Source organism: Ciconia boyciana, chromosome 4 (genome assembly GCF_034638445.1).
Source record: "Ciconia boyciana chromosome 4, ASM3463844v1, whole genome shotgun sequence".
Classification (NCBI taxonomy): domain Eukaryota; kingdom Metazoa; phylum Chordata; class Aves; order Ciconiiformes; family Ciconiidae; genus Ciconia; species Ciconia boyciana.
Genome location: NC_132937.1, coordinates 22,817,065 through 22,843,113, shown reverse-complemented (window position 1 = coordinate 22,843,113; position 26,049 = coordinate 22,817,065). Strand labels below are relative to the sequence as shown.

Sequence of the window (26,049 nt, the reverse complement as noted above, 5' to 3'; positions counted from 1 at the left end):
CCCCACCACAGAACATGAAGAGTTTTTTACACTGTTCTAGTGTTAAAAGTTTCTAAAAACTGAAAATTTGGTCTGCACTTATTCTTCAATGTCCAAAATTTTTAACATATTCCTGACAGAATCTTAACCTGAAGTGGCCTATAATATGAGTCAGTAGAGGTTAACGTCCAGATATTCCTGAGTATATTCTGACAGTTTGGCAGTCTAGCAAATATTACCAAGCATGAAGTGGAGAATTGAAAACTATGATTGAATTCCCTAAGTGAAGATCAGCAGAGAAAAATGTTATGCTGAAGAATACGTGTTTTTGGTTTGCAGCAGCAAAAAAACAAAGGTAAACGAAGAAGAGTTTTGATGTCTCACAAGTTTCAACTCTAATGAAAACATTAAATTAGATAGATTTCATTCAGGTTTTTACTGATCCGCTCTGTTGAAAAATGATGCTCACTCATCCCCAGAACAAAAGACAGAAGAGAAAAGTCTTTGAAGAAAAAGTCTTTAATGGGGCCTTATACAATTTCTTTGTACCATTCTGCCCTAGGAATAATGACAAGCTATCTAACTTGGGGAGCTTACAAAGTAACTCACATATTGCTAGAATTAATGATGGAATGAGCCCAATGCAGATTTAGAAATTCTAAGGCCAAAGAAGATCGTTGTGATGAATAAATCCTGCATTTGTTCCTATGCTTAATTACTTCCACCATTAAAAATTCAATTTATTTCCAGCTTTCTGAGATCTCTGAATTCTACTTCCAGTTCCTAGATTCTGTCCTAGATGAAAAAGTAAGATGAAAGAGTTCTGTTCTGTAAGATATCTCCTTCCTTTCCTTTCAAGTAACTAACAGATAGTAATCAAATCACTACTTAAACTTCTCCTTAATAAGCTAAGTTGAGCTGTTTAAGTATTTCACTGTAAGGCAGAATTTCCAAACATAAGTCATACTGTGGCTTGCCTCTGAACCTTTTTCAATTTTAACATCCATTTTGAAGACTGAACTGTTAATAGCTGGATACAACATTCCAGTAAAGGTCTCACCAGCATCATGCACAGAAGTAGCACCTCCTTCCTCCTGCTACTCTCTAGTACGTGAATGCATACAGCATCCCATGTCAGACCTCCTAAGACTGCTCTTGAAGATTTACCTAGAAGTTTTCTTTCTCAGAGTGCACATCAAGATAGGAGAATATTTTCAAGTCCAGTTTCATGACTGACACAAAACAATCTAACCATGGGGTGCTGCTAAAAATGCCCATCTCTCTTTCCCTCTGCCGTTTTTTCTCCCCTCCTCTGTGTTCTAACCTCAGTGACCCTGCGCTTGCTGATCTGGTTGAAAAACCAATAATTTTAAATGGCACTGTCGTCTTAGAGTACTGATGGTGATTTTGCATGCATGTAACAATCTATATAATTAGCAGTTCTTAAATGAAATCTAAGGAGGACTAGGTCTTTAAAGCTGCCCAGTGACCCAGCTCTCTGACTGGATACTAGCCAGCAAAGACAGCTGACTTGGCAAGCTTCCTGCTCTTTGCAGGAGCAGGGGATGGTTGGGACAAGTTAGGGGCTCTCCAAAACAGAATCATGGGGTGATGGCACAAGTTGGGAGAAGCAGCACTCCAGGTTGAACAACCTCTCTGAAAAAAATGCCTCTAGAGTCACTGCCCCTCTATGGGAATTGCTGGAATAGAGCCTTCTGTTTCTAGGACTGCCCTACGGGATCTGAGATGAATGCAGCTCTGGATACATGCTGTCTTCTGTGGGTCCCTTGGCTTAGCTTTTTCATCAGTAAGAATGGAAGCAGGATTGCCTGATCTCATCTGGGAAGACACAGAGAGTCAAGGCAGAAAGGAATTCAAACACCACAGCAATGGAGACCATTTAAGTAACTAGAACAGGCAGGCAGAGATCCCGTCCCCTCTGCAATCCCAGGTCACTGTGGAGGAGCCCTCACATCCATTGGCTCTGACATCAGTCTAAAAAACAAACGGATAACTGCAGCACCAGGCTGGAAGGCAAGGGCAGCTAGAAATTAGCTCTCCTGGGTGAAGTGCAATATAGGTCACCCAACCCATAAGTATTTCTACCTTAACCCTTCCTGCAAGCCATGTTTGGCCTGGAGGAGAGCTGGATCTTCTTGTTGGTTTCTTTGTATTTTGTAACAGCTAGATGCCATAGCTGGAGCAGAAAGGGCTTCAAACGAACAGTAGAAAGCTGACCTCTGGTGTTGGGAGCAGGGGTATAGAGACAGCAAGGAAGGCAAGTTCCTGTGCTCCTGAGCACTGCTTCACAGTCTGTGTAGTTCTCTGGTAAGATTCACTCAGTAGCATCACTTCAGACAAATGAATAAAACCAGCTGATGAATGAAAGCAACATGTAGCAACAGGCTACAGCACTTGGCAGGAGTATTGCTGTTTTCATTTCTGTGCTTTCATATCAGTTCTTCCTCCACAAAGCATCTAATCAGCCAATGCTGTACAGCAGAAAATTAATGGTTTCCTTCAGAGAGCTGCCTCGTGATGCCAGAGAGCACGGCAGGATGGTTTGTAAATATTTGATTAGAAAAAGCAAGTAAAATTGGTGTGAAAACACACAAGAATTAATGCTGTGCCACTATCCAATAGGGATATTTATAGTGCAGAGGTGATGCCAGACAACATTAACACGTGATATTACACCAAATGCCTTCACCAGCGACTCTGCCTGTACAAAGCCAGCATTCCCACAGATCCAGTCTGTAAGCAGCTGACTGACAGGAGCTGACATAGTCTCCAGGGGATACACTGGGTGTTCTGTTCTGCTCTGTCTTTATACAGCACACAAACAGAGGACACTGGAGCATCCTCAGAGCCTTTGTGTACGCCCTCAGCTTCCTCTCTGCCAACCGAAGAAGGGGACAGGGCTCGGGGTGGGAATGAGCCCTGCTTCTTTGGCACCCAGTGTACTTTGAAAATCTCCCAACCAGGAGGAAAACACATGACCAGTCATTAACCCATGCATGTTTGCCTGGGGATGTTTTCATGCAACAGAACCCTGTTCTGGGGAGGTGTTCTCTTGAAGGAATCTCTCTCCAAAGAGAGGGATATAAGTAGGGCACAGTCTGTAATGAGCTTCAAGGCCCCCTGCATGCGTGTCTGCACAAGGAATTAAAAGGTCCCTGCTGCCATAAGGCAGCATGACCACAGGAAAGGAGACTGTCCTCCAGGAAGGATGTGTCCTTGCTTGCCCACCTGGCTGAAGTGGGAAATCCCTCATCTGGTTTCCAGTCCACGTTCTGTTCCTTTACTTCTGAATTTCAGGTTTGGAGATGTAACAAACCCTCTGGCAAGGGGTGTCAGGTGTACACTTGCAGGTTTTTTCTCCAGCAAGTGAGTCTGACAATGCTGGGACAAGCTGCTTAAGAGGAGACAAGAGCCCTCATCCTCTTGAGCTTTCAGGCACTGGTCTTAAAAGTGCCACACATTTGTCAGAAGCCATTAGGCAGAATTAAGCCTGTCCTATTATAGAGAAATGATTTCTGGAGGCCCATTCCAGCCTGATTTTATATCATTCTTTAACTTCATACTTGGACTTTTGTATGAAACCAAAACTGCAATAGCCAAAGATTAAAATCAAACTGATGTGCTAATTTACAGTTCCTTCCAACAAACAAGGAAAAGTCTTGTGTTGTAATAAAGAAGGCAAAAATCATCAAATAACTTACCAATGAAAATAGTGGGCTGATGCTGATCTTGTCTATGTGAACAGAAATTAGATATAATTTCATAGTCAGACATGCTGGTAAGCCTAGGCATGAATCAGAATACAGCCTATTGGCATTTTAGATATTGCCTGATTGCCCTCTCCTACCCAACACAGAAAATACCAGTAAGGTGTGGTAAACATCCTAACTGACAGTAAGCTTTCATTGCTCAGTTATCTCAGTCATTACATGTGGTGTTCAGAATTTCTGCTCTGCAGCTGTTTGTCCAAACTGACAAGAATTTCTTTTTCCAGTTCAGCTGGAAGTCACATTCCCTCCTTTCTCTTAACTAATTCTGCAGTTATGTAAATACACGTGTTAAGTAAAAGAAAAAATGCATGATTAATAGTTCAAATGGCACCCAGTGAGGCTTAGAGAAAACTGGTGATTCAAGAAATAATAGAATTCAAATTGGGAAAACAATAGCTTGTTAAAATGTGAATCAGCTGGTGGTCAACATAGAATATGGTCCCAACTGACTGTCATTTGTAAATTAATTGAGATTTCCTTTTGGTGGCACCTACCTTGAGAGTCCAGTTGAAGTCATTTATACACTGTAGCACAACTCAAGAAACTGCATTACAGTCCTAGTATTCAGGCTGGGACTACATACTGTCAGCTGTAATACCATATGCAAGAAATGATAAGAATTTGTTTCAAAGAAGAAAAGGAAATTGCAATTTTCAGAGCATGCTGTGAAATCTGGGAGGATTAGAGGCTGTCAGAGATCCTGCAGTACAAGAGGCATATAGGAAGAAGCTAAGCTCTGATGCTTTTAAAGTATGGGAGATCCCAGTGGGGCTTGGTGTTGTTTGGAAACCTTGAAAACCCTTTTGTAAATTTGAAAATGTAGTTCAAACTTTCCTTTGCAAAACTTAATTCATTCTTCTCAGTCGGAATCCAAATTTGGAAAATTACATTAAAAAAATCATAAATAGTTCAGCCACAACAGCAACCTAATCGTTACAGATAAACTGAAATGCTTTAAAGGAAGCAAATGAACAGCAAGGAGCAACAAACTACGAAAGCTGGACCAGACCCATGGCTTACCAATGATTTCCTATTGTATTCCAGGGATCAGACTGGAGCTGTGAGCTGATCTCACAAGACATGTGAAATGGCAAAAGTTGCAAGTCATCAGATCTGCACAGCCATGAACATACTGGGATTTTTCTCAGATCACAGCAGTCCTTTTACTTGGGAACCACTGCCTCTACCTTCATGAGGGGACACTGCTTAGAGAGCTGTGCAAGACATCCTGTAAACAGGAGTCACAACAGGGCTGCCAGTTCCTTCAAGTTTATCAGGACTGCTGCAATAGCATGAGGTTTTTTTCCAAGCCTCAGCTTCATTATTTAAACACAAGTTCTGCTTCTGCTTTGTTTCAGAACAAAACATTGCTAGCCCATATGGCAATAAAGGAAAGTTTTAAAACACTAAAGAGATCCCACTCTGAAAGAATAAGAGGCAACTAAAAATAAGTTAAGTCTTATAATTTGTAATAATCTAATGATTTTGAGACCTTGCCTTGTGATCTCTGAATGATCAGACTTGGCAATACCATACCATCCCCAGGGAAAAATTTCCTAACTATCAATGAAATTTTCCCTATTCCCTGAAACGTGAACTCCCAATGCTTATTAGTATTACCTTTTCTGCTTCTAGTTCTTCCTGTTTTCTCGCTTTCATATGTCAAATAGCTTTCTGCTGAAGACATCATAAATCCTTACGTTGCATCCAAAACAATTTAAAATACATTATTTTTATCATAGACAAGACATATATATTCCATCACTCCCTGTCTCTATAAATTCTGTCCCACAGACTGCTTTAGTAATCTAGCTTATTTTACTTTAAGGGCATCTATCAAAAGAAACAACTATTAGTTAATATACTGGTTAAGTTACTACATACAACTGGAGAGATATTTTGCCTATAGTGGTTTGTACAAAAATTATTTACATATATGGCCTTGCCTTTAAGGGTGACTATGGCATGCAGTGTAGCAAGGAGCAGATCAAGTCACAGAAGTTACACAGAGGAAATTTTGCATGTGTTATGCTATGTGTTCGTGTTGATAGTTTTGTGCCCTACAATGTGAATCCTAGAAAGGTTTAACTGACATGCATACTGCTCATGCTGATTCATACAGCAGTGCTGTATAACTTACATTCTCTGCATAGATTCTTCTACAGTGCCCAGCATTCTGGTGTGGGAGTAACTAAGTTCAGAAATAAAGCAATGAAAGTGGAAGTTGGGTTAATAACTAGCCCATCTGGCCAGTGTGGTATCGACAGTTACATCACTGCTAATAATGTCTGTAGAGAAGATCTGACCATGAGTTCTGCAGACCTCACATACAGTGATTTATTTTTCCCCATCTGAGTTAGAGGAGACAGATAATTTCATCTCAGTGTACAGACACAAAAGGATTGTCACAATATAAGGTAATCTAACTGAAACAAACTGGTTGGAGCAGCATGTTTGAGGGTACTTAAGCATTACAGCTGAAAGACATCGAAATTTATTTCAAGCCGGTATATCCACTACATCTTAGCCCCACAGCAACATGCTCATTAAGAATTCCTGCAGCACCTTCCACATCGCAGGACAGAAACAAGGATGTTTTCTATAGCAACTTCCTTAATGCACAAAATCCCCCACCTTCACTCCCAGGGAACTGCTTGCCAAACTACAGACTCCATACAGGGATTCACCATTAAAGTGCCTCCTTAGCTTGAAAGACTCTGAATGCAACTGAAAAATTCAGATCAGGCAATCATATCTAAGCCTGCAACAGTTAACTTTAAAAAATCATAATGGAATTCTGTACAAATTATTTGTATGATCATTGAGTTTTTCAACAGCAACACTTCACTACAGAGGCTGCATTCCTACAGTCATGACAGATTAACAATAGCTCTATCTTCTTACCAAGGATTTAAAAACTTTTAAGCTTTAATAGTACTGAGATGATTAACCACAGTAAACTATGTATTAGGCAATAAATAAAACTTATGGAGTCAGCAGCATTCCTTATCTGTGTGGCTGATTTCACAACCACTGTTGCAGAGAAATGGGGGAAATTGAAAGACCTCTCGGGTCACTGGATCCAGAGCCTTTTCCTGGCAGGCAACCAGAGCAAATCCATAGCATACCAAACTCTCCCTTAAACTAATATATGTGCCTGCAGTAGCCTTAAACAGTTCTTATGCCTCCTTGGCATTTATCAGCCCTTATATACTTATGAAGCGCTATGGAGGGTAAACAAATAAATTAATTTAGTCTTCCCTTGCATGGAGGCTCTGGAATTCCTCTGAAGAAAGTGCCATATAAATCTGGATTATTGTCAGGTAAAAGGATTTAGGATTTTACAAAATTCCTATCCTTTGTAAATTTACCCATGTTAGTGAACCCGATCCTTGAAGTCCTAATGCAAAGAGTTAAATCAAGGCCGGATCTTCAGTCTTGCTACTGTTATCTCTCAGATAGAACTCAAAGCACTCAGATTAGGAGATCTGCTTTGTAGCCCATATCAAGGTTTTAGCAATGAAAAATAAAGCAAGCAGAGAAAAACCAAGTCCTTTGAAGTACAAGTTAATATGGAAAAATAATTAAGTATCTGGCATAAGTAAATGATTTATGACTAAGTAATGTTGGTTTGTGTTTTATCCAGATTTTACTTGGCTATTTATCTATCTAAACATGGGTATTGGGGGAACAGAGTATGTGTCAGGGTTAGTTGCAGAAATCACTGGCTGCTCCCTAAGAGATGAGGAGCTGATACCCAAGCACAATAACGCAGCCAGCGGTGCAGGGGCCTCAGCAGGCAGAGCTCGTCCCACTGCTCTTGAGAAGTGATGCTGGTGAGGGTGATCAGGGCCACTAGAGCCTTTTACCGCCCTCAGGGCCCTGACAATATTTTTGCTACTTAGACTAGAGTGTGAGAAGTAGACTTGATTCCAGGACTTTTGCTATGGAAAAGTCAAGCTATGATGATAATGTAACCTTAGTATTTGGTGGGAATGGGAAATACAAAACCAAACAAATAGGTTTTGGCTTATAGAACATGGGCATAAGAACATTGTATTTCAGAAAATGAATCTTTAAAATAGAGCATAAAATTATGCTTTTCAGAGAGATTGTGTAGAGCTGTTCTGCCTGTCCTCAATATCTGTTCATCAGCTTCTGCTGAGTCAAGGGGTCTCAGTATAGGTGGGTGGAAAGTCTTTTAGCAGATTTTCATTATGAGACCATCACCTTGACATCGATTACAAAGAGAGTTAACCCATCTCTGCTTGGCTTCTGTTGTGCAAATGCTAAAAAAAGAATTCCCTCAGTAACTTAAATGTAGCTGTTTCCAGGGACAAAGCTAAGAAAGGGAAGGCATCAGACTGGCTTTATCAAACAGGTAAGACTCCATGGCACACAAATGTTTAGTCTCCTGTGGATAAAAATGCACTAATCAAACTAACTGAGCTAGACAGAGAGGTAAGTGGATGGAATTTAATGGCCTGCAATGCACTGGAGGCACAATAGGATGGCTGAGCAGCTCCTTTGATCCCCAGGCTCTATAAAATCTGTTATTACATCTTTTTCCCAAAACACATCAACAGAACTCTTTACTATTTCATGCTTAACAAAATGCTCCAGCAAAAGATTACGTTATGAGTTGATTTAAAATTAAATTAATTAAAAGATAAGGCTAGGAAAAATTAGGCAAAGCTTACAGAATTTAAATTACAAATCAGTATTTAAGTCACCAATTGAAATTAATCTTTCATATGATACACTTAATGTATTATACTTATTAGGTTATATTTACTAACAGAATTGACAGTATAATAGGTATTGTCAATTTTACACTTCCAGAGCCTGTATGTGCGGTAAGAGATACTTGGTATTTAGAAAACAGATTTTAAAGTGGTGTAATTTACGTTTCATTGACCAGCTAGTTATCTCAATAAAGTGGATGTATGATGGCTTAAATTTCTAACACTGCTTCCACTAGGGAGGTTTTTCAAAGACTGTCAGACCATGGAGGACAATATAGATGTTTCGCAAATGAACTTTAAAACCTCCAACACAAGACAGTGCAGAGGGCAGCCTCTAAAAAGGTTAGAAGAGTTAATAAATCAGACTCCTGAAGACTATAAGAGATGAAGAACGAAAGATTTTTCTACATTAATTCTTGTTTTGAATGAAAAAATCACGGCTGCAACAGACCGAAACTTAAACACAAATATCACATCTTTAAAATTTCCACATTTTAAAATTTCCAGAGGCTGGGAATTTACCACATGCCAAAATTAATTGTTCTCAATTACTCATCTGCTAGTAAAAAGCCACACTTTGTCTGGCCTGAATTCATGTAGCTCCAGCTTTTCTTTGATCTTGTTACATCATTCATCTGGCAGATTAAAGATCCCTTTGTTACATGATCTACTTTCCCAATATAGGGAGTTAACAGACTGCAATCCAACTACCTAATAAGCTTTTCTTTGACAAGCTGAACAAACCAAATTCCTTGAGTTTGCTTCCCAGGTCAGTTGTCCTGTTCTTAGACCATCCTTTCATTCTTTTTTGAACCCTTCTTAGTTTATCATCCTTCTCCTTGGCATGTCACCAGCAGTGAGCATGCCTTTCCAGGGTGGTCATTCCAGCACTAAATAAAAAAGGCTCTCTTAGCCTCTCAGTTCCTTTGCAAAGCCCCCTCTCTATAGAGCCAAGGATCTCTGTGGCAGTGCAGCATCAGGGTTTCATCACTGCAGTTGTGAAGCTTTATTTAAATCATTGCTCCTCAAGATAGGGTTCACCCCTGTATGGGTGCATGGCTTGAATTTCTTTGAACATATGCTTGGACACTGTAACGCAGAGTGATGCCTTGTACTCAGCTACAAAGGGATCTAAATCGCTCTTTGATCTGATTGTTCCATTTCTTACCACCTCCCAGATATTTGTCTCATCAAAACATTTTATCAGCAGTGGTTTTCTGTTTATTTCTTCTTCATGGATGAAAATGTAGATTAGCACTAGACCTAGTTATTAATGACTTTTTATATACTTGCCTCAGAGACATCTGATCGCTATATTTTATTTCCTGCCCTTTTTTTCCCCAGCAGCCTCTTTTAATTAATACAATGTAGTAATGGAAAACTCCTTACAGCTATTAAAAAGTCACATAGCACAAACAGTACTCTTAAATTAATACAAAGCAGGCCCATGTCCTTCAGGGTCTTCCTTTTTGATTGTGGGGGTACTCAGTGTCCATAAAAATGTTCTTCGACAATTCACAAATATGATTTACATATTCCCTTTTAATTTTTTCTCTGTGCTTATTTTGTTGATGCTTGTTTTCTGTATTACAATATTGCCTTACAGTAGCAACTTCATACATTACTTAGTGGGGCTTCAGTCTGCCTGATATAACAAATTTAATCAACTAAAATCACTGATGACTAAGCAACCATTATGTTTTAATTCTGTGATTGTCTCTTTTTTTTTCTCAACATAAATTCACTACTGATAGTGAGATATCACTAAATATTATATCAACTACCATTAATAACTGGCATCCCAGCATTCACAAAAGGTGACAGTCTTTCAAATTACAGTACAAATATCCAAAACATCAATAGACAATACATTCACAGCTAAAAGGAAACACTCAGCCACCGTGTTGGCACAATGCAGTTCTCAAACCTGTTACCAAAAAGCCAGAGTGAACCTCCTGGGTCTTTTACAATTGAAGATGTATTCGATTTTATCAACTTCAGATCAGTGCTGGGCACATGCCCCTGAACTGACATGGAGACATTTTCCCAAAGCCGGGATCTGTTACAGCATTTTAGTGCTTTATACAAACGTAGGCCAAATAGTAAACTGAATCCAGACTGCAATATGAACTTCTTTTTGAGGTGTATGAATCTCTATCATCCTTTTGTGGTATTGCACTCAGAAAACTTCAGTAGCTTTACTGTGGGGTCCCAAAAGGCTGAAGCTCGCTGCTTGAACCCAGTCCAGCACACCAGTCATTATGTGACCGGGGAGCTGCCACCCCCTGGCTCCAGCACAGTCCCTTCACATGAATCGCATGTGCACACAGCCTTATACAAGACAAGGAATTTCATCTAAGTAATCTAAAATGCTTTTTCTCTCTCTGACAAGGTCTTCAATCTCTATTCTCAATATAAAAATAAACTCATGTAGCTTAGAGAAAGATTATCAGGGAACTCCGCTCCCAGAAGTATTCTCTGCCTGTTCTGGGAACATAATTTAAATATATAAACATCTCCAAAGCCACCTGGAAGATACTTCCTGTGAGCTGGTTCAGAGATCTGAATTTGTTAGGTAGTATTCAATCCTCTTAGTGCTTTTACTTAAAGCTCTTGAGTCATTCATCGGTAAATACCAAATTTAATAGCAGCTTGTTATGTAAATCCAGTCCAGACTATCTTCCACATGCTGCATCACAACCTTTAAATCTACCACTGCAGAGAAGAAAATTACTCACAAACAAACACCCGGTACAATTTCTAACACTGACTCTCCTTAAGCCCACAGACTATACTGTTAAATCAGAGTTTTCAGGCTTTTAGGGTTCTCCTTCTCAAACACACACTTCTGTGCTTGTCACAAGGATTGCCTATCATCTACAGGACTTGGCTCTCAACTGTGCCAGGAATTACACTGCATGCAATCTTCATTAAGTGGACTAAGTTTAGTCATCAAACCCATGTTTTAAATAAACTACTATCTTGCATGGAGATGGACTAATAACTTTTTAAAATCCTTTTCAGTTCTATTTTCTATGACTTTCTAATGTATCTGTGGGTTTCAGAGAGCTGGGCTCCATAAGTTGTTATTTCCATAATTTGACTGAGATCCCATAGAAAACTTGAAGGATTTATCTACATTTCAAGACCAGATAAAGCATTATAGCTTCTAACAAGTAGTTAACATGAATTAAAGATCACAGACCTTATTTGTATGCAGTGAGATTCTTTTAGTGTGAGGACCCCAGTCCTGCTGGATTATCTCCCCTATTACTTACATCCCCAGACGTATGGAGAGGGTAAACGTCTTGTCAAAGCTGCCATCCCTCTTGTCAGGATGACTGACGAAATAACTGTGCTAACAAGAATATATCTGTGTATTCCTTCAGCATTCAGTTAAGTACCTCATAATATTTGATTTAAAAACTTGTATGACATAGAATTAGTAGAGCACATACTAGCTGGATTAAAAACTGGTTCACTGCCAGAGCCTAAAGTAGAGCTGTAAACAGAAAGAGAAATAAACAGACATGGTTTCCAAGCAGATTTCCAGGCATCAGTTCTTAGTCCAGCACTGGTTAATATTTTTAGTTTGATCTACATAATGATAAAAAATGTTTGCTGAGAGAGCCTGAAGATGACATAACAGTAGGTGGCATGCATAAGAGGGAAACTAGGTGAGTATGCCTGGTTATGGCATTTGCACTCAAGAAGAATGTAGGTACATTGGAGAAAGGTTAGAGAAAGTTCACCAAAATAACATAGCAGATGGAAAACAAATCTTGAATATGGCTTGATGAGTTCAGTCTAAAGAAGGGAAAAACGAGAGATGTCTTCACTGTGGGTCTCACAGGGTCTCACAGTGATGTGGGCACTTACACCACTTATGGAGAAGGGACTTGCTGGAAAGGCTTTTTAAGCTTGCTGCCAAGAGAATAATGAGTTTCAATGGCTGAAAATTTAAGTTAGACAAATTCAGCCTTGAAATGAGATACCATTCACCAGGGGTCAGACTAATTCAAAGCTGGAACTGTATCGCAGGGAGGTGAAGGACCACCATCAGACAGAGTTTTGACAAGAAAACTGGCTATCATTCTACAAGATATGCTTTGACCCGGCTTTTAAGAAAAATCCTCCAGCCAACACATGAAGGTAGGATGGGATCCAGCCCTGTTGTCCATTACTTTCTTTCTTGATTCCAAGAAGAAGTTTGCCCTCCCCATGCTCAGAACCCCTGTAGCCTTGCCTTAGGAGAATTATGATCACAGTTTATGCTTCGATGCTTTGATTGCTCTTCTACTGGGATCAGGAAGGAATGTTTTCCTGATACCTAACCCAGCTCCCAGATTTGCATTTTCTGCAAGTTCATCTTAATCAACAGACTGTCCATGGCTGAAGAGAAGATACTTGGCAGGGCAGGGCACAATTCTGCAGTGATATAATAAGTACCTTCTGATGCCTGGCACAAGCGTCTTGCTTATGTGCTCAGGATCCTACACTCTACATGCCCTAACTCAGATTGCCAGGACTTTAATGTTTCAATGTCTCTCTACAGCATCATGGGGTAAGAACCACTCTCGGAAACTATCAGGGTACAGGGTGCCTAATAAATTTCCTTCCCTTGGAAGAACCTGGACACGGTGTACCTTGGCCTCTCCTATCAGGAGAGGGCTCGCAGGCCCTGATCCTGATAGGGGACTTCAACCATCCAGACATCTGCTGGAAAAGTGGCACAGCAAACTGCAAGCAGTCCAGGAAACTACGGGAGTGTGTCGAGGAAAATTCCTAGTACAAGTGATGGAGAGCCCAACCAGAGGAGAGGCACTGCTGGACCTGTTGTTCACTAGTGTGGAAGAACTTATCGAAGAGGTCAAGATTGGAGGTAGCCTGGGCTGCAGCGATCATTCCCTGATAGAATTCTCAACCTTGAGGTGTACCGGGTAAAAAGTAGAGTCAGAACCCTAAACCTCAGAAATGCAAACTTTTGGCTGTTTAGGGCGCTAGTGCGTGTGATCCCTTGGGAAACTGCCCTCAGAGATAAAGGAGTGAATGGGAGCTGGGAGATATTTAAAGACATTTTTCTTAGAGCACAAAAGCTCTCAATACTGATGTGCAAGAAGTCAGGCAGAGGATGCAGGAGGCCAGCTTGGCTAAATCAAGACCTCTTAGCCAAACTGAAACACGAAACCAAAATGCATAGGCAGTAGAGGCAGGGATATACATCCTGGAGAGATTATAGGGATATGGCCCAAGAGTGCAGGGAGGGAATCAGGAAAGCCAAGGCACAGCTGGAGCTGAACTTGGCTAGGGACATAACAAATAACAAGAAGGGTTTCTTCAGGTATACAGGACAACAAAGGAAGATGAAAGAAACTGTACCCCACCAATGAGTGAAATGGGACACCTGGCCACAACCAACATGGAGAAGGCTGAGGTATTCAACAACTTTTTTGCCTCGGTCTTCACCAGCAAGTGTTCTAGCCATGCCACCCAATTCACAGAATCCAAAGGCAGGGACTGAGAGAATGAAGTACTGCCCACCATAGCAGAAGATCAGGTTCAAGACCACCTAAGGAACCTGAATGTGCACAAGTCCATGGGACCTAATGAGATGCATCCAAGGGTCCTGAGGGAACTGACAGATGAAGTTGCTAAGCCATTATCCATCATATTTGAAAAGTCGTGGCAGACTGGTGAAGTTCCCAGTGACTGGAAAAGGGGAAACATAACCCCCACTTTTAAAAAGGGAAAAAAGGAAGACCTGGGGAACTACAATCTGGTCAGTCTCACCTCTGTGCCTGGCAAGATCATGGAGCAGATACTCCTGGAAACTATGCTAAGGCACATGGAAAACAGAGAGGTGATTGGAGACAGCCAATATGGCTTCACTAAGGGCAAATCATGCCTGACAAACTTGGTGGCCTTCTATGACAGGGTTACAGCATTGGTGGATAAGGGAAGAGCAACTGACATCAACTACCTGGACCTGGGCAAAGCATTTGATACTCTCCTGCACAACATCCTTTTCTGTAAAAGGGAGAGACATGGATTTGACAGATGGACCACTCGGTGGATAAGGAATTGGCTAGATGGTCACACTCAATGTTGCGGTCAACTACTCAATGCTCGGAGACCAGTGACAAGTGGTGTCCCTCAGGGATCCATATTAGGACCAGTATTATTTAACACCTTTGTCGGGGACATGGACAGTGGGATTGAGTGCACCCTCAGCAAGCTTGTGGATTACACCAAGCCAAGAGATGTGGTTGATACTCTAGAGGGAAGGGATGCCATCCAGAGGGACCTTGACAGGCTAGAGAGGTGGGCCTGTGCGAACATCATGAAGTTCAACAAGGCCACGTACAAGGTCCTGTGCCTTGGTTGGGACAATCCCAAAGATGGATACAAGCTAGGCAATTAATGGATTGAGAGCAGCCCTGTGGAGAAGGACTTGGGGGTATCAGTGGATGAAAAACTGAATAGGACCCAGCAATGTATGCTTGCAGAAAGCCAATCGTATCCTGGGCTGCATCAAAAGAAGTGTGGATAGCAGGTTGAGGGAGATGATTCTTCCCCCCTACTCTACTCTCGTGAGACCTCACCTGGAGTCCTGTGTTCAGCTCTGGGGCCCCCAGCATAAGAAAGACATGGACCTGCTTGAGGGGGTCCAGAGGAGGGCCACAAAGATGATCAGGGAGCTGGAGCACCTCCCTTATGAGGACAGGCTGAGAGAGCTGGGGTTGTTTAGCCTAGAGAAGAGAAGGCTCTGGGAGACCTAGCAGCCTTCCAGTACTTAAAGGGGGCCTACAGGAAAGATGGGGAGGGAGTCTTTATCAGGAGTCTAGTGATAAGGTGAGGGGTAATGGTTTTAAACTGAAAGAAGGTAGATTTAGAATAGATATTAGGAAGAAATTCTTTACTGTGAGGTTGGTGAGACACTAGAATAGGTTGCCTAGAGACGTTGTGGATGCCCCATCCCTGGAAGTGTTCAAGCCCAGGTTGGATGGGGCTTTGAGCAACCTCCTCTAGTGGAAGGTGTCCCTGCCCATGGCAGGGGGGTTGGAACTAGATGATCTTTAAGGTTCCTTCCAACCCAAACCATTCTATGATTCTATGATTCCTTACTTGTGCCTCTCAAATTCATATTTGGCAGAGAAATATTTTGCTAGAAAACAAAGTATTTGGCCTGGCAGAAGTCTTTGGGGCTTGGAACAGGCTGTGTATGAATCTAAGTGGTGTGTAACGTGGAGCTGATCTTAATTTTCATTAAATCTTTGGAGTGAATAGTGGATTGGGAATTCTCTACTAATTATTTTTTCCACTGTTTGCTTTCTAGACAGAGGCGGTCCAGGCTTCTTGCACAAAAAGAGGGAGAGGAAAATGGCATACCTCCAAACATACTCTCTCAGTCCCTGAGGATGACTTTTCCCCTCTAGTTTTGTTGCCAGTCATTTTCTTTATTCTAATCTCTAACTTAAATGCCTGATTCTGCAAATACTCATCACCAACTATGGTGTGTAGTAATGAATCCTCCTTTCAGTTGTCTGTGCAGGATCAGATCCTGGCCGAGAAGCTGTCTGCAAGGTAAGAGAAGCACGTTGCTTGATCATGCCAATCTCATTTGACATTCATCTTGCTATCTTGTCTTCACTACCCTTCCTGCAGAGAACGTTTCTCAGGGTTACTGAGGAGCTAGCTCCTTGAGGAGCTGTACTTCATCCTTTAGTGCTAAGTGCTCATGGAGCACTGAGGATGAATAGATTCAATTGACTTGAAGAGTGGCAGAACTGCTGATGGATGAGACCTCCAGCAGAGTAAGCAATACCTACGAAGCACAGAGGTGAGCAGGAAGCTGCAGTACTTTTCTGTTAAAGCCACTTGGCTCATTTTCTCCTCTCCTTGTTCCCTCTAAAGCACCCTGAGCATGTCTTATTCGGGAATATCCTTATTGCAATGACCATCCATCAGCCTCAATCAGTGGAGGGCGGTAACTAAAAGACTGTCCATGTTCATTGGGCAGTGCATTTGAGAAATGCATTTGAGAAATACAAGACTGTCCAGTAAGTACATGCAGTCTCCCTGTGTTTAACTGACATTATGTTGTAGGAGAGTGCAACAAGAGCTGGCCCATGGTCTCAGGGTTCAATCATGACTCCTCAGCACCAGGGAGCCTCAGGACCTCTATTAAATACCTGCTCATCTCTGTGAAAGCTCTGGCCCAGATTTTACATCAATTCAGCTCAGTCAGAGAGTCTTCTCTGTTTAGAAGTAATGGACTGCATCCATTACTTTGTATGCAGTCACAGGGATGCAGTCACACCAGTACAAGGACCCTGTACTAGCATTGCTCACAGGAAAGCTAGAGCAGTATAGACATCTTTACATGGTTTGCTTCTGTCTACATGAGGCCCCATTTCAGACCCAGCACTGTGAAGAACTGAGTAGATACCTTTGCCAGATACCTCAGATTGCCAGTGCTTTGGGTGTGAGTCCATCCTTGTGACTGGCAAGTTACATCGCTGAGTGCAAAGAAACAGTAGGATAAAATACATTGGCCATATAGATACTGTTTTTCCCTACTCACCTCATGTGCTGACAGATGGAGCTACACATAAAAAGCCATCTCTGAAGGCTGTCAGAGGCACACTTGCTTCTGGATCATGAACTGAGGTGACTGCTAAGACCTGAGCTTGTGTTCGTGGTGCTCCCATCAGCAAGGCGGAACACAAACCCAACACCCATCACAGCCTCTTTGAACTCTGCACTGCAGGCTGTCAGTCTAGCCAGAAACCCAGCAATCTCATTTATGCAAAAACAAAACCAGAAAGACAGCTCCTCCTGTCGGGAATAAAAATTAATTCCAGCCAAGCAGCATTGATCCTGAATTGCAAATTACGATGACAATATTTCCTTGTTCAGAAGAGACTGTCTCATGCCAAAGAAATGCCATTGGCGTCAGAAACCCCATCCAAATAAATCACTGATGAAAACTCCAGAAATGGAGTACAAAAGCAAGGGAGAGGCTAGGGCCCTCTTTGTAAAGAACTTGCCACACTAGAGTGAAATGGACGCACAGTAAACAAGGGAGCTTTTGTTTCAAAAAGTATACTTTGGGCAACAGGACAAATGTGTTACTTGTATCTTGGCAGTGCTCCCAAATGCATGCTGCACAAAAGACTGGTGATGTAATTATGGCCACCGCAGACCCAAAGATCTGGGTTCTGTTCCTGGCTCTACCCAGCCGCTGTGTGACTCCAGGATTATTTCCTCTGGCCAGGATTCATCTTGCCTCACTTTAGCCATCTAAGAGACAGGCATCTAGGCTAGGTGCTCTGCCTAGGCTCACTCTACAGTCCATGGGGAAAAACCACCCCTTCCAGAGGGCTACTTAGTTCCTCTCTTGGACACCAGGCTTATGGGAGGTCAGATGGCCTCTGGATGTGCTGATCTCTCACTGCTGACTAAAGGGGAAGCCTAGGGCAGTGAATCAGCTCCTAGCCATTAGCTGGCTACAGCTATCTCAGATGAACTGTGCCCTCTGTGTCTGCTATAAGACTGGCATAAGAAGTCTTCTGGATCTCTTGCCCACTTACATGGCAAGCCACTGACTTAGGGGCTGCCTTCCTCTGCATCTATGTATTGCACTTGGTACAATGGACCCTGGCAGAACTAACATGAACAACAAATACTTCTGCACAACTCAGAAAGCACACATCAGGGTCTTGCATAGTGTAACAAGTTAGAACAACTGGCTGAACTGGCTAAGCGGAGATGTTACCATCCTTGAGCTTGTATCTCTCCTCCTGCGCCTGGATGCCAGGGCAGGGGGGAGGCACTGCCCAATTCCTACACTCTCTGAGCACAGGGGCTGTGAGCACAATAAGATTTTGCTGTGCTGTATAAGGCGAGGAATATCCTGAGCACTTCTCACCATGCTTTCTTTTGCAAAGGCTGACCCTAATCTGCTCTTTAGAATAGCTGCTGCCTGCTGAATTAAAGAGATTGTCAGGTCAATTTAGGCTTCTTGGCAAACTAACGGGAACATTTCCAGGGCTCAGATGGAGTGAACTTCAAGAGAAAAATGTCATTTTAAGAGGAAAATGAAATGTTGCAATACTGCCAGCAGAACGCAATCCTTACTAGTATAAATGAGTTTATACTGTATAAACAGCCCATCTGGTTTCATTGTCAGAGCACAGAGAAATACATGAGAATGACTACTTGGGACCACACCAAAGGTCCCTGTAGCCAAGCATCTTATCTCCAAGGCTACCAAGTAGGAACTGCTTAAATACTGTAAGAAGGTCAGCAAATATAGGTCTATCCCCTTGTACGTACTCAGAGCTTCCAGCAACTCGCAGTTATGAAGTTACTGAATCAGATGGTTTGTCCTTCCAACAGCAAACTGGCCCTCCATGAATTTATCTAACGTCTTTTGAATCTGTGTGTATCTCTGTCTTCCAGATCACAAAGGAAGGAAGAAAAGTCCCACAATTTCATTATGTATCATTTTATTCTGTTTTAAATTTGTCTCAGTCCTACTACCAAGTAATTTCATAAGGTGTCCCTCGTTCTTGTGTTATGGACAATAAAGAACATTTGACCTCCTTTCACTTCCTCCATGCCACTCAGGATTCTACAGACCCATACCAAGTCCCTCTTCCTTGTCTGCTATAAGAGTTCTAGTCCGTTTATGCTCTCTGATACAAAAGTCATTATATATATTTCTGTTCATCCTTCCTGCCCTTTTCTGGACCTCTTCCAATCCTTACACAGCCTAACACATTCTTCTTCAGAGCTTGCATCCAGAACTGCACACAGTAATCAAGATGCCAGTTTATCATGAATAGTTTTGTTCTCTTTTTAGTTTTCTATAGTTGTTCCTACTGCTGCTGAAAACTATATGTAGTTTTCTGTTTTGTTTCCACTGTATCCAGAAGTTTTGTTTTCTTTTTCTTTCATAGTAATTCCCATCAATTTTTGTTTTGCATTTTTGACTATTGGTGAGCACTACCAAGTATTTGAAGAGAAACACATACTTGAATGACTTCAAGATCACTTTCCTGAATAACAGCAATCTCCTTGGAGCCCAGTGCTGAGCTTATTATCCCACATGCACTATATTTCTCAACAATTAATTTCGTTAGTCATTTTTTCACAGCTGAGAGCCCTCAGCATTCATTCAAAAAAAGATGTTCCCTTACAATAAATACCAAATAACTTGCCTTGGTAGTTCAGAATATTCACAACAGATTCTAACTTTTTCAGCCCAAAGAACACTAGCAAAAATGTCCAGCTGTAATTTGCAAGCACATATAGATTAACTGAAATGGCTGGTGGGCAAAGATGTAGCTACTGGTAAGGCCCTCTCTTCGGCTCCCCTACTCTCTGTCCTCCTCAAAGAATTCCTAGGGTTGGAGTATTTAGGGTAAAAATTTTAGTGCCTAATCATGCTATCTGCAATTCTCAACCACTGGTTACCTGTAGCACCATGACTGATTTCATGACTTTATTTCAAGACAGACAGAGAATTATTAGTGCCCTACAGAAGAGTCAGCTTTTACTTAAATAAATAAAATACTAACACCCGGAGAAGAAGGACAACTCTCCTGCTAGAGACAATGGGGAGACTGACCGGGTCAAAACACCTGGTCCTTCTCACAAATCTAATGACTGCAGTCTGACTGTTCTGTAGTCTGTCCTCTTCTTGCAGCAAGGAGAAGGCTCTGCTGCCTTTGCGATACTGTTCTTTTCTCAGCCCCTCTCTGCTTTGTGTCACAGTTAATGGTAAGACCTGGGGGGACATCTTCTCAAGGAGCAGATGCCCTGGAGATGTGCAGGTGGGGTACTGCTGTGATCTTCACAAGCTCTGAGAAAAAGCCAGTGGAGACTTAAAATAGTTTGGGATTGCAGTCATTCATCTGTATTCCTTTGTTAATTAACAACACCCATCTGATGCAAAGTTGAGGCTTTAAGGTCACTGTTCACTACGTGAGAATGCCAGCAATGTGACTCTACAGCAGCTACTAACAGTGGAGAAGAGTAGAGTCCTAGCAAGTCCCAGAGGCACTTTCAGGGGATCTGAGAAATGTATTGAGTAGTCTGCTGAGAAGGTAACATTGAGGAGTCAACACTGCCTGGGCAAGAAAGACCCCAGGAAAACTTGTCTCACAACTGGTCTCCTCCCTTTGGGAATTTCCCTGGGAAGCACTGGTCGTGAGGGGGAACTACCAGAATGCCGTCTGCTGCCTAAGAAGCTATTCACGATAGTCAGCACTTCAGGCAGAGCTAGAAAGTAGAAGAGAGTGAGAGAACAGAAGAGAGAATGTTTATTCACAGTGACATTACTATCCCATCTACACAGGAGTAAAGGGGGAGATGTGAAGACAAGAATTCCGAATACAGCAGTCAGTGTGTCTGTAAGCAACAAGAGACCCTGAACAGGAGGAAATGCAAAGGTGTTGATATGGATTCCCATGTTGTCAAAAAAAAAAAAAAAAAAGATAAACTGAGCAGGTAGATGTAATGCACACAGCAAAACAACAAAACAAAAGGTGAGAAAACAACAGCTTGTTAGAATTCTTTTCCATTTCCTGACCGTGAAAGCAGTAATACTGGCTAGAGATTAATATGGAGTAACACAGCAACCCCTGAACCTTATGTTCATTGCTACTCAAAATTATCCCATGTCCAATCCCAGACACTACAGCAGAGAAAGTGCCTTTTCACAACATCCAGGCCTGATATGCCCTAATGGAGAGCTTATCCTTTGAGACACCCCTGGAAGGTGTCTCCTAACAAGAAAGCAATGAGTTTACACTTCGAGAAGTCTCTCATGATTAGCTTCTGGCAAAACATAACCTATCTGTTCTTTCAGCAATTAGAAGGGCAGGAACAGAGAAATCAGAGCCCATTGAGTAAGAAAAAAAGGATTAAGTGGTGCTTCTAGAGGCAAGTCCTTGACTGAAGAGAGAGTCAGCACTGTCACATGCCAAAAGGCCTGGCTAACCCTGCCTATGCCTATGCATTTCTGAACGTTTACATCATAGAATGTAAAGGCCTAATCCCTATTTTGAGTTAAATCTCAATTTACTGCTTTGAAATTAGGTGAGTCCTTGCTATGAGATGCAATCCATGCCCCAGAGTATTATATGATTTGATCTCAGTGCACCTCTTTAATATTTTAAATCTCTCAATGCTTCTTTTGTATTTGTTACTTACAAGAGCCATAGCCCACTGCAAATAGGTCCTTGTACTTTGGATTCCTGTAATAAGAAAATATATATAAAATTGCATTTGTTATTAACCATAGTTTCACAGAAATGCACAGTGTTTCACACATTAATATCAGCATCCATCCTCACAGGACTTCATACAGTCTGAGGGCTTGACCCTTTGAACATACGCACTAGTAAAGTCTGTGTATGAGTAATTCTTCCAGACTCAAGATGCATACAAAAATAGAACATCAGAAGACCACAGCAGTAGATGAAAAGGATAAAAAGGGCACAGACGGACATGATGTCAATCTCCAGCACTTCTTATCCATTTCATAATCATGGAAAGCTTACTTTTAAAAATGAGGTCTTTCAGGAAAGGAAAAAGGCAGGAATGTGTTGGTTTCCATCCTTCAGGAGCAAGAATAAAGGAGTTTCTAAACCACAACAGAATAATACCCAATAAACTTACTGTCCCTACCTGTTATTAAATAATGAGGGATGCTTCAAGAGGCAGCTATCAGTTCATGAATTCATGATCATTCCCACAGACCAGGAAGGGAAATTCCCTTCTGACCCAATTGGTGAACAGTATATTTGCTGAGGTATACTGACTATGAGCAATTAGCCATCTACTATGTTTTCTGAAGTCCCTTTATTTGAAAAACATCTATCTTCTTTACAACTTCTGCTGCATGCGGACAGTTACTGTAGGGTTTACATGGGATAAAGGTCAGTACTGTTGCTGTCCCTGAGCTCACACAGCAGAGTCAGTGGATAACAATTCTGTGAAATGCATGTATGTGAAAATTATCTAATGAGTGTTTTCTCTGACTTGCTGTTCTGAATTGATAAAACAAAACCACCTCTCTTTTCATTTCTGTTCTCCTTTTTCACTTGGGCTAACACCTAGGCATCCCAATGCTCTTGCTCTATCCACTAAATGCACTGTCACTGCTAACAATGTGAGAATAAAAACTAAATTAGAAAGGCTTATTACATAAGACAATTTGGGGTCATTCTTCCAATTTCAGGGCCATCTTTCTGTTATCATTTCCTGGAGACAAGAATAACAGCAGCACAAACTACCTATAAAAGATGCCTTTTATCCCAATTTTACATCTCATTTTACTGTTATTTTGTAGTTCCCACACAACTACATCCTTCATATTCTATTAAAGTATAATTACTGCAGCGGTTTGAAAGGACAGAGCAATCCTGCTGTGTCTCTCCATAGATCCTCTTTGGCAAGACACAGACGTGTTGACACTGCCCCACAAACAAGTGAGAGGAGGCCTAGCTGCAGGGGAACACAAGGCAGGAGCTGACTATGTATGTCTCATGCTCAGTGCATGAACCAAGCCAGCACTGGGGAGATTCAAGCATGTTAAAAAGTAAAAGGACTCATTCAGGTTGGTGATGAGTGGTTTTTTCGTGGTAATAACCACAGCGATAACATCTCAGAAAAAGAGAGTTGATTTGAAATTATCAGTGATTAGTTTTGGACTGACCAGAAATAAATATGCAAAAGTCAACTGCAGGGTAAATGCCTACTAAACTGAACTGAGTAAGTTCCCAGTACACAAATACTACTGTTGTCTGGCCAGCGATTGAATATGTACCGTGCATAAAGGTCTTGTCTTGCATCAGTGCCTCAGCATCTTAGTCTATGGTGATACCCATTTGGCACATGCAATGCTTGCATTTCCCTTTCTGCTGCTTTAATTCATGTTGATACTTGTCAAAAATATAGTCACTGTCCCTTCTCCTCCCCTAGGCTTTTCCAGATTGATTCCTAAAGCATATTGTCCAAAGATATGACATGTCTATCCCAGCTTTCCCAAGAAGGAACTTCTCTTTGCTCTGCTAACTGCACTTGCTTTGCCCTACTGCTGCAACACAGCCTGCTGTGCCTTCACCTTTTGCTGAATGGCACAAGCCTGGCACATTCAGCCTTAGACAAGGTGCTTTGCATCCAGAAGCACCAGGCATGTCTGGGTGCTGCCAAAGCAGATGACTGTAATTATTCAAAACAGTGTTCCCAGAGAAACCAGCCCTACCTTTTAAGGGGCCATGACACTCAATTCCATTCCCCCGAGAAGAGCCGACAGCAAGTTTGTAATAAAGAGACTTACCAGGAGATGGCAGTAACTGCAAGTCTCTTGGTTTTATCATACTGGAACTTCCAGAGTGGAAGGAGGGTTCCTTGCTGGTCTCTGTATTCATCTGAGGCATCCTCAAAATACTTAAAATCTAAAACAAAAAAAAACAAGGAAAAGGTCCCGGTGAATAAATAGGAAATAAATCATCATGGTGCAGTGCCAGGGAAGCTTTAAAAAACACTCTGTTATCCTCACAGCCTCTGCACAACCCAATTGTTAGTATAAAAACTGTCTCAGTCTTTAAGTCTCAACTCCAAAACGCACCTAAGTCCTATAAATGCATTTTACCAAGCACCAAGTCCTCACACAAAAAAAGCTGGTGATCTAAAAGCAGACAAAGGATGAACAACAAAGCAGAATCCCAGAGTCAGGAGTGACCTCAGGCCACTCCCAGAGCCAGATAAGGCCTTTGAGGAGGGAGCTGAGCAGAGACAGCAAAACCCTTGCAAAATAACATCGAGACTGAGTATGTTGCCATGGCTGGGACCTGTATGCCAGCAGAGAGATGCTGGGCACTGTCTGCTGTCACCAGCACCTGCATCCAGGAGGAAAGTACCTGCTGAGGGAGGGAAAAGCCGCAGGGAGGTCCATGCTGACCAAACCTGCTGGCCCCAGCCTGCTCAGAGCAGGGCTGATGTGGCATGCCCTTTGAATGCCCACGGTCTGCTTTCCCATTTGCCTTGTCTGAGTCAGCAGGTTCCTTGCCCTGCTCATTTTAGCTCTGTTTTTCCATTCTATTCTATTCTATTCTATTCTATTCTATTCTATTCTATTCTATTCTATTCTATTCTATTCTATTCTACTCTACTCTACTCTACTCTATGCTTGCTACAGCTGTGGCCACTTGTCTGCAGGAGTTCTGGCTTGAGTCAGAAGTATCTCCCAGCAGGACCGTACCTTGTGCAATGTCATCAAATGTGTTCTGATTCACCATCCGTTCCATTATTTTAGCAGCCTTTGAGATCTTGGTTATATCATCACTCTGTTGAAAAGAAAAACAAAGAGAAAATGTATTTCCTATCTGTTTACAAGTCCTCCAGACTTTGTGTGACTGAAAAACTTGAGTCGTTTGATCTTGAATACAGGATAATTTGAAGCTCCTTATACCAGCACCTAATGATAAGGGCACTTGAATTAAGGCAATGACTTTACTACATGTTTAGCAAGATGCCATCCACATGTGAGCTGCAGTAACTTCAGTGTTTGTTCCTGATTTAGCTCAATTGGAAGGTACTTATCTGTGAAGGCACCTAGAGTCTTGTGTTCCTCAACTCATTCAAGCTACCTCATGATGGGATGAGCTAAAAGTACACACATGATCCTGCCCCCATCTCATTTGATAATAGTTCATTAGCTTCAGTAATGAAATCACAGATGCTTGATCATGTATAAGCATCCTCTCGTCTCAACCTGGAGAGCTTTAAGGTCTCATGTGCTACGTAAAGATCACAGGATTTAGAAATCCTTCAGTCAGTCACTGGGTAATTCCAACTTGATGCATTCATAGATCCATAAGCTCATACAATATATAACCACATGCAAAGGACAGTTTGCTGTCCAGCTCTTGTGGAAATTGTTTTGATACTGTGGAAAATCCCATCTTCCTGGCCAGGGAACACCACAAGTGGACAAGCCTGCATATGTGAAGGTATGCAGATATACCTTCAGGTAAGCAAGTATCAGGAACCTTTTTGGGAGCGGCATCTTGCAAGGCCACTTGCAAGTGGTACCTGTATCAGTAATATCATGTAAGGCTAAGATTGCCTTGGAAACTATGCCAGAAATAGCAAACTTGGGTATGGACATAACAAAAATATGACCAATGGGGAAAAAGTAATTAGGGGCAAGTTGTTGATATAGGAAGAGACAAGGGTGGAGAAAGGGAAAAATCCAAGTGGATGGGGGAAGAAGCAGCATGGATAAATGGAGAAAAGGGAGCATAACAGGGGCTGTTTGACTGTCAGCAGGTGGCTGGTTAGTATGCTTGTGTGATAGAGCCCTTTGCCTGATCACCACAGTCTTATAACCATCTTCTTACTAAACTCTATTCCTAACTATTTTTTGTGTGAGTGTGCTCTCTATTCTCTCTGTGTGTACGTGCAATCACTACCAAAATCCAAGCTGGATTAACCAGCAAGTAGGGCAAGAAGCCTGG

General features: G+C 41.8%; 1 protein-coding gene across 1 annotated transcript in view; it reads right to left on the bottom strand.

Annotated features, from left to right (window-relative positions):
• The window catches only part of DNAI1 (dynein axonemal intermediate chain 1), a 151,822-nt gene that overhangs the window by 94,343 nt on the left and 31,430 nt on the right, over positions 1-26,049 (bottom strand). The window contains exons 10-12 of the mRNA XM_072860890.1: positions 24,792-24,876; positions 23,868-23,985; positions 21,737-21,780 (exon numbers count right to left, since the gene is read on the bottom strand). Coding sequence (XP_072716991.1) covers positions 21,737-21,780; positions 23,868-23,985; positions 24,792-24,876 — 247 coding nt within the window. The remainder of the gene's footprint in view (positions 1-21,736; positions 21,781-23,867; positions 23,986-24,791; positions 24,877-26,049) is intronic.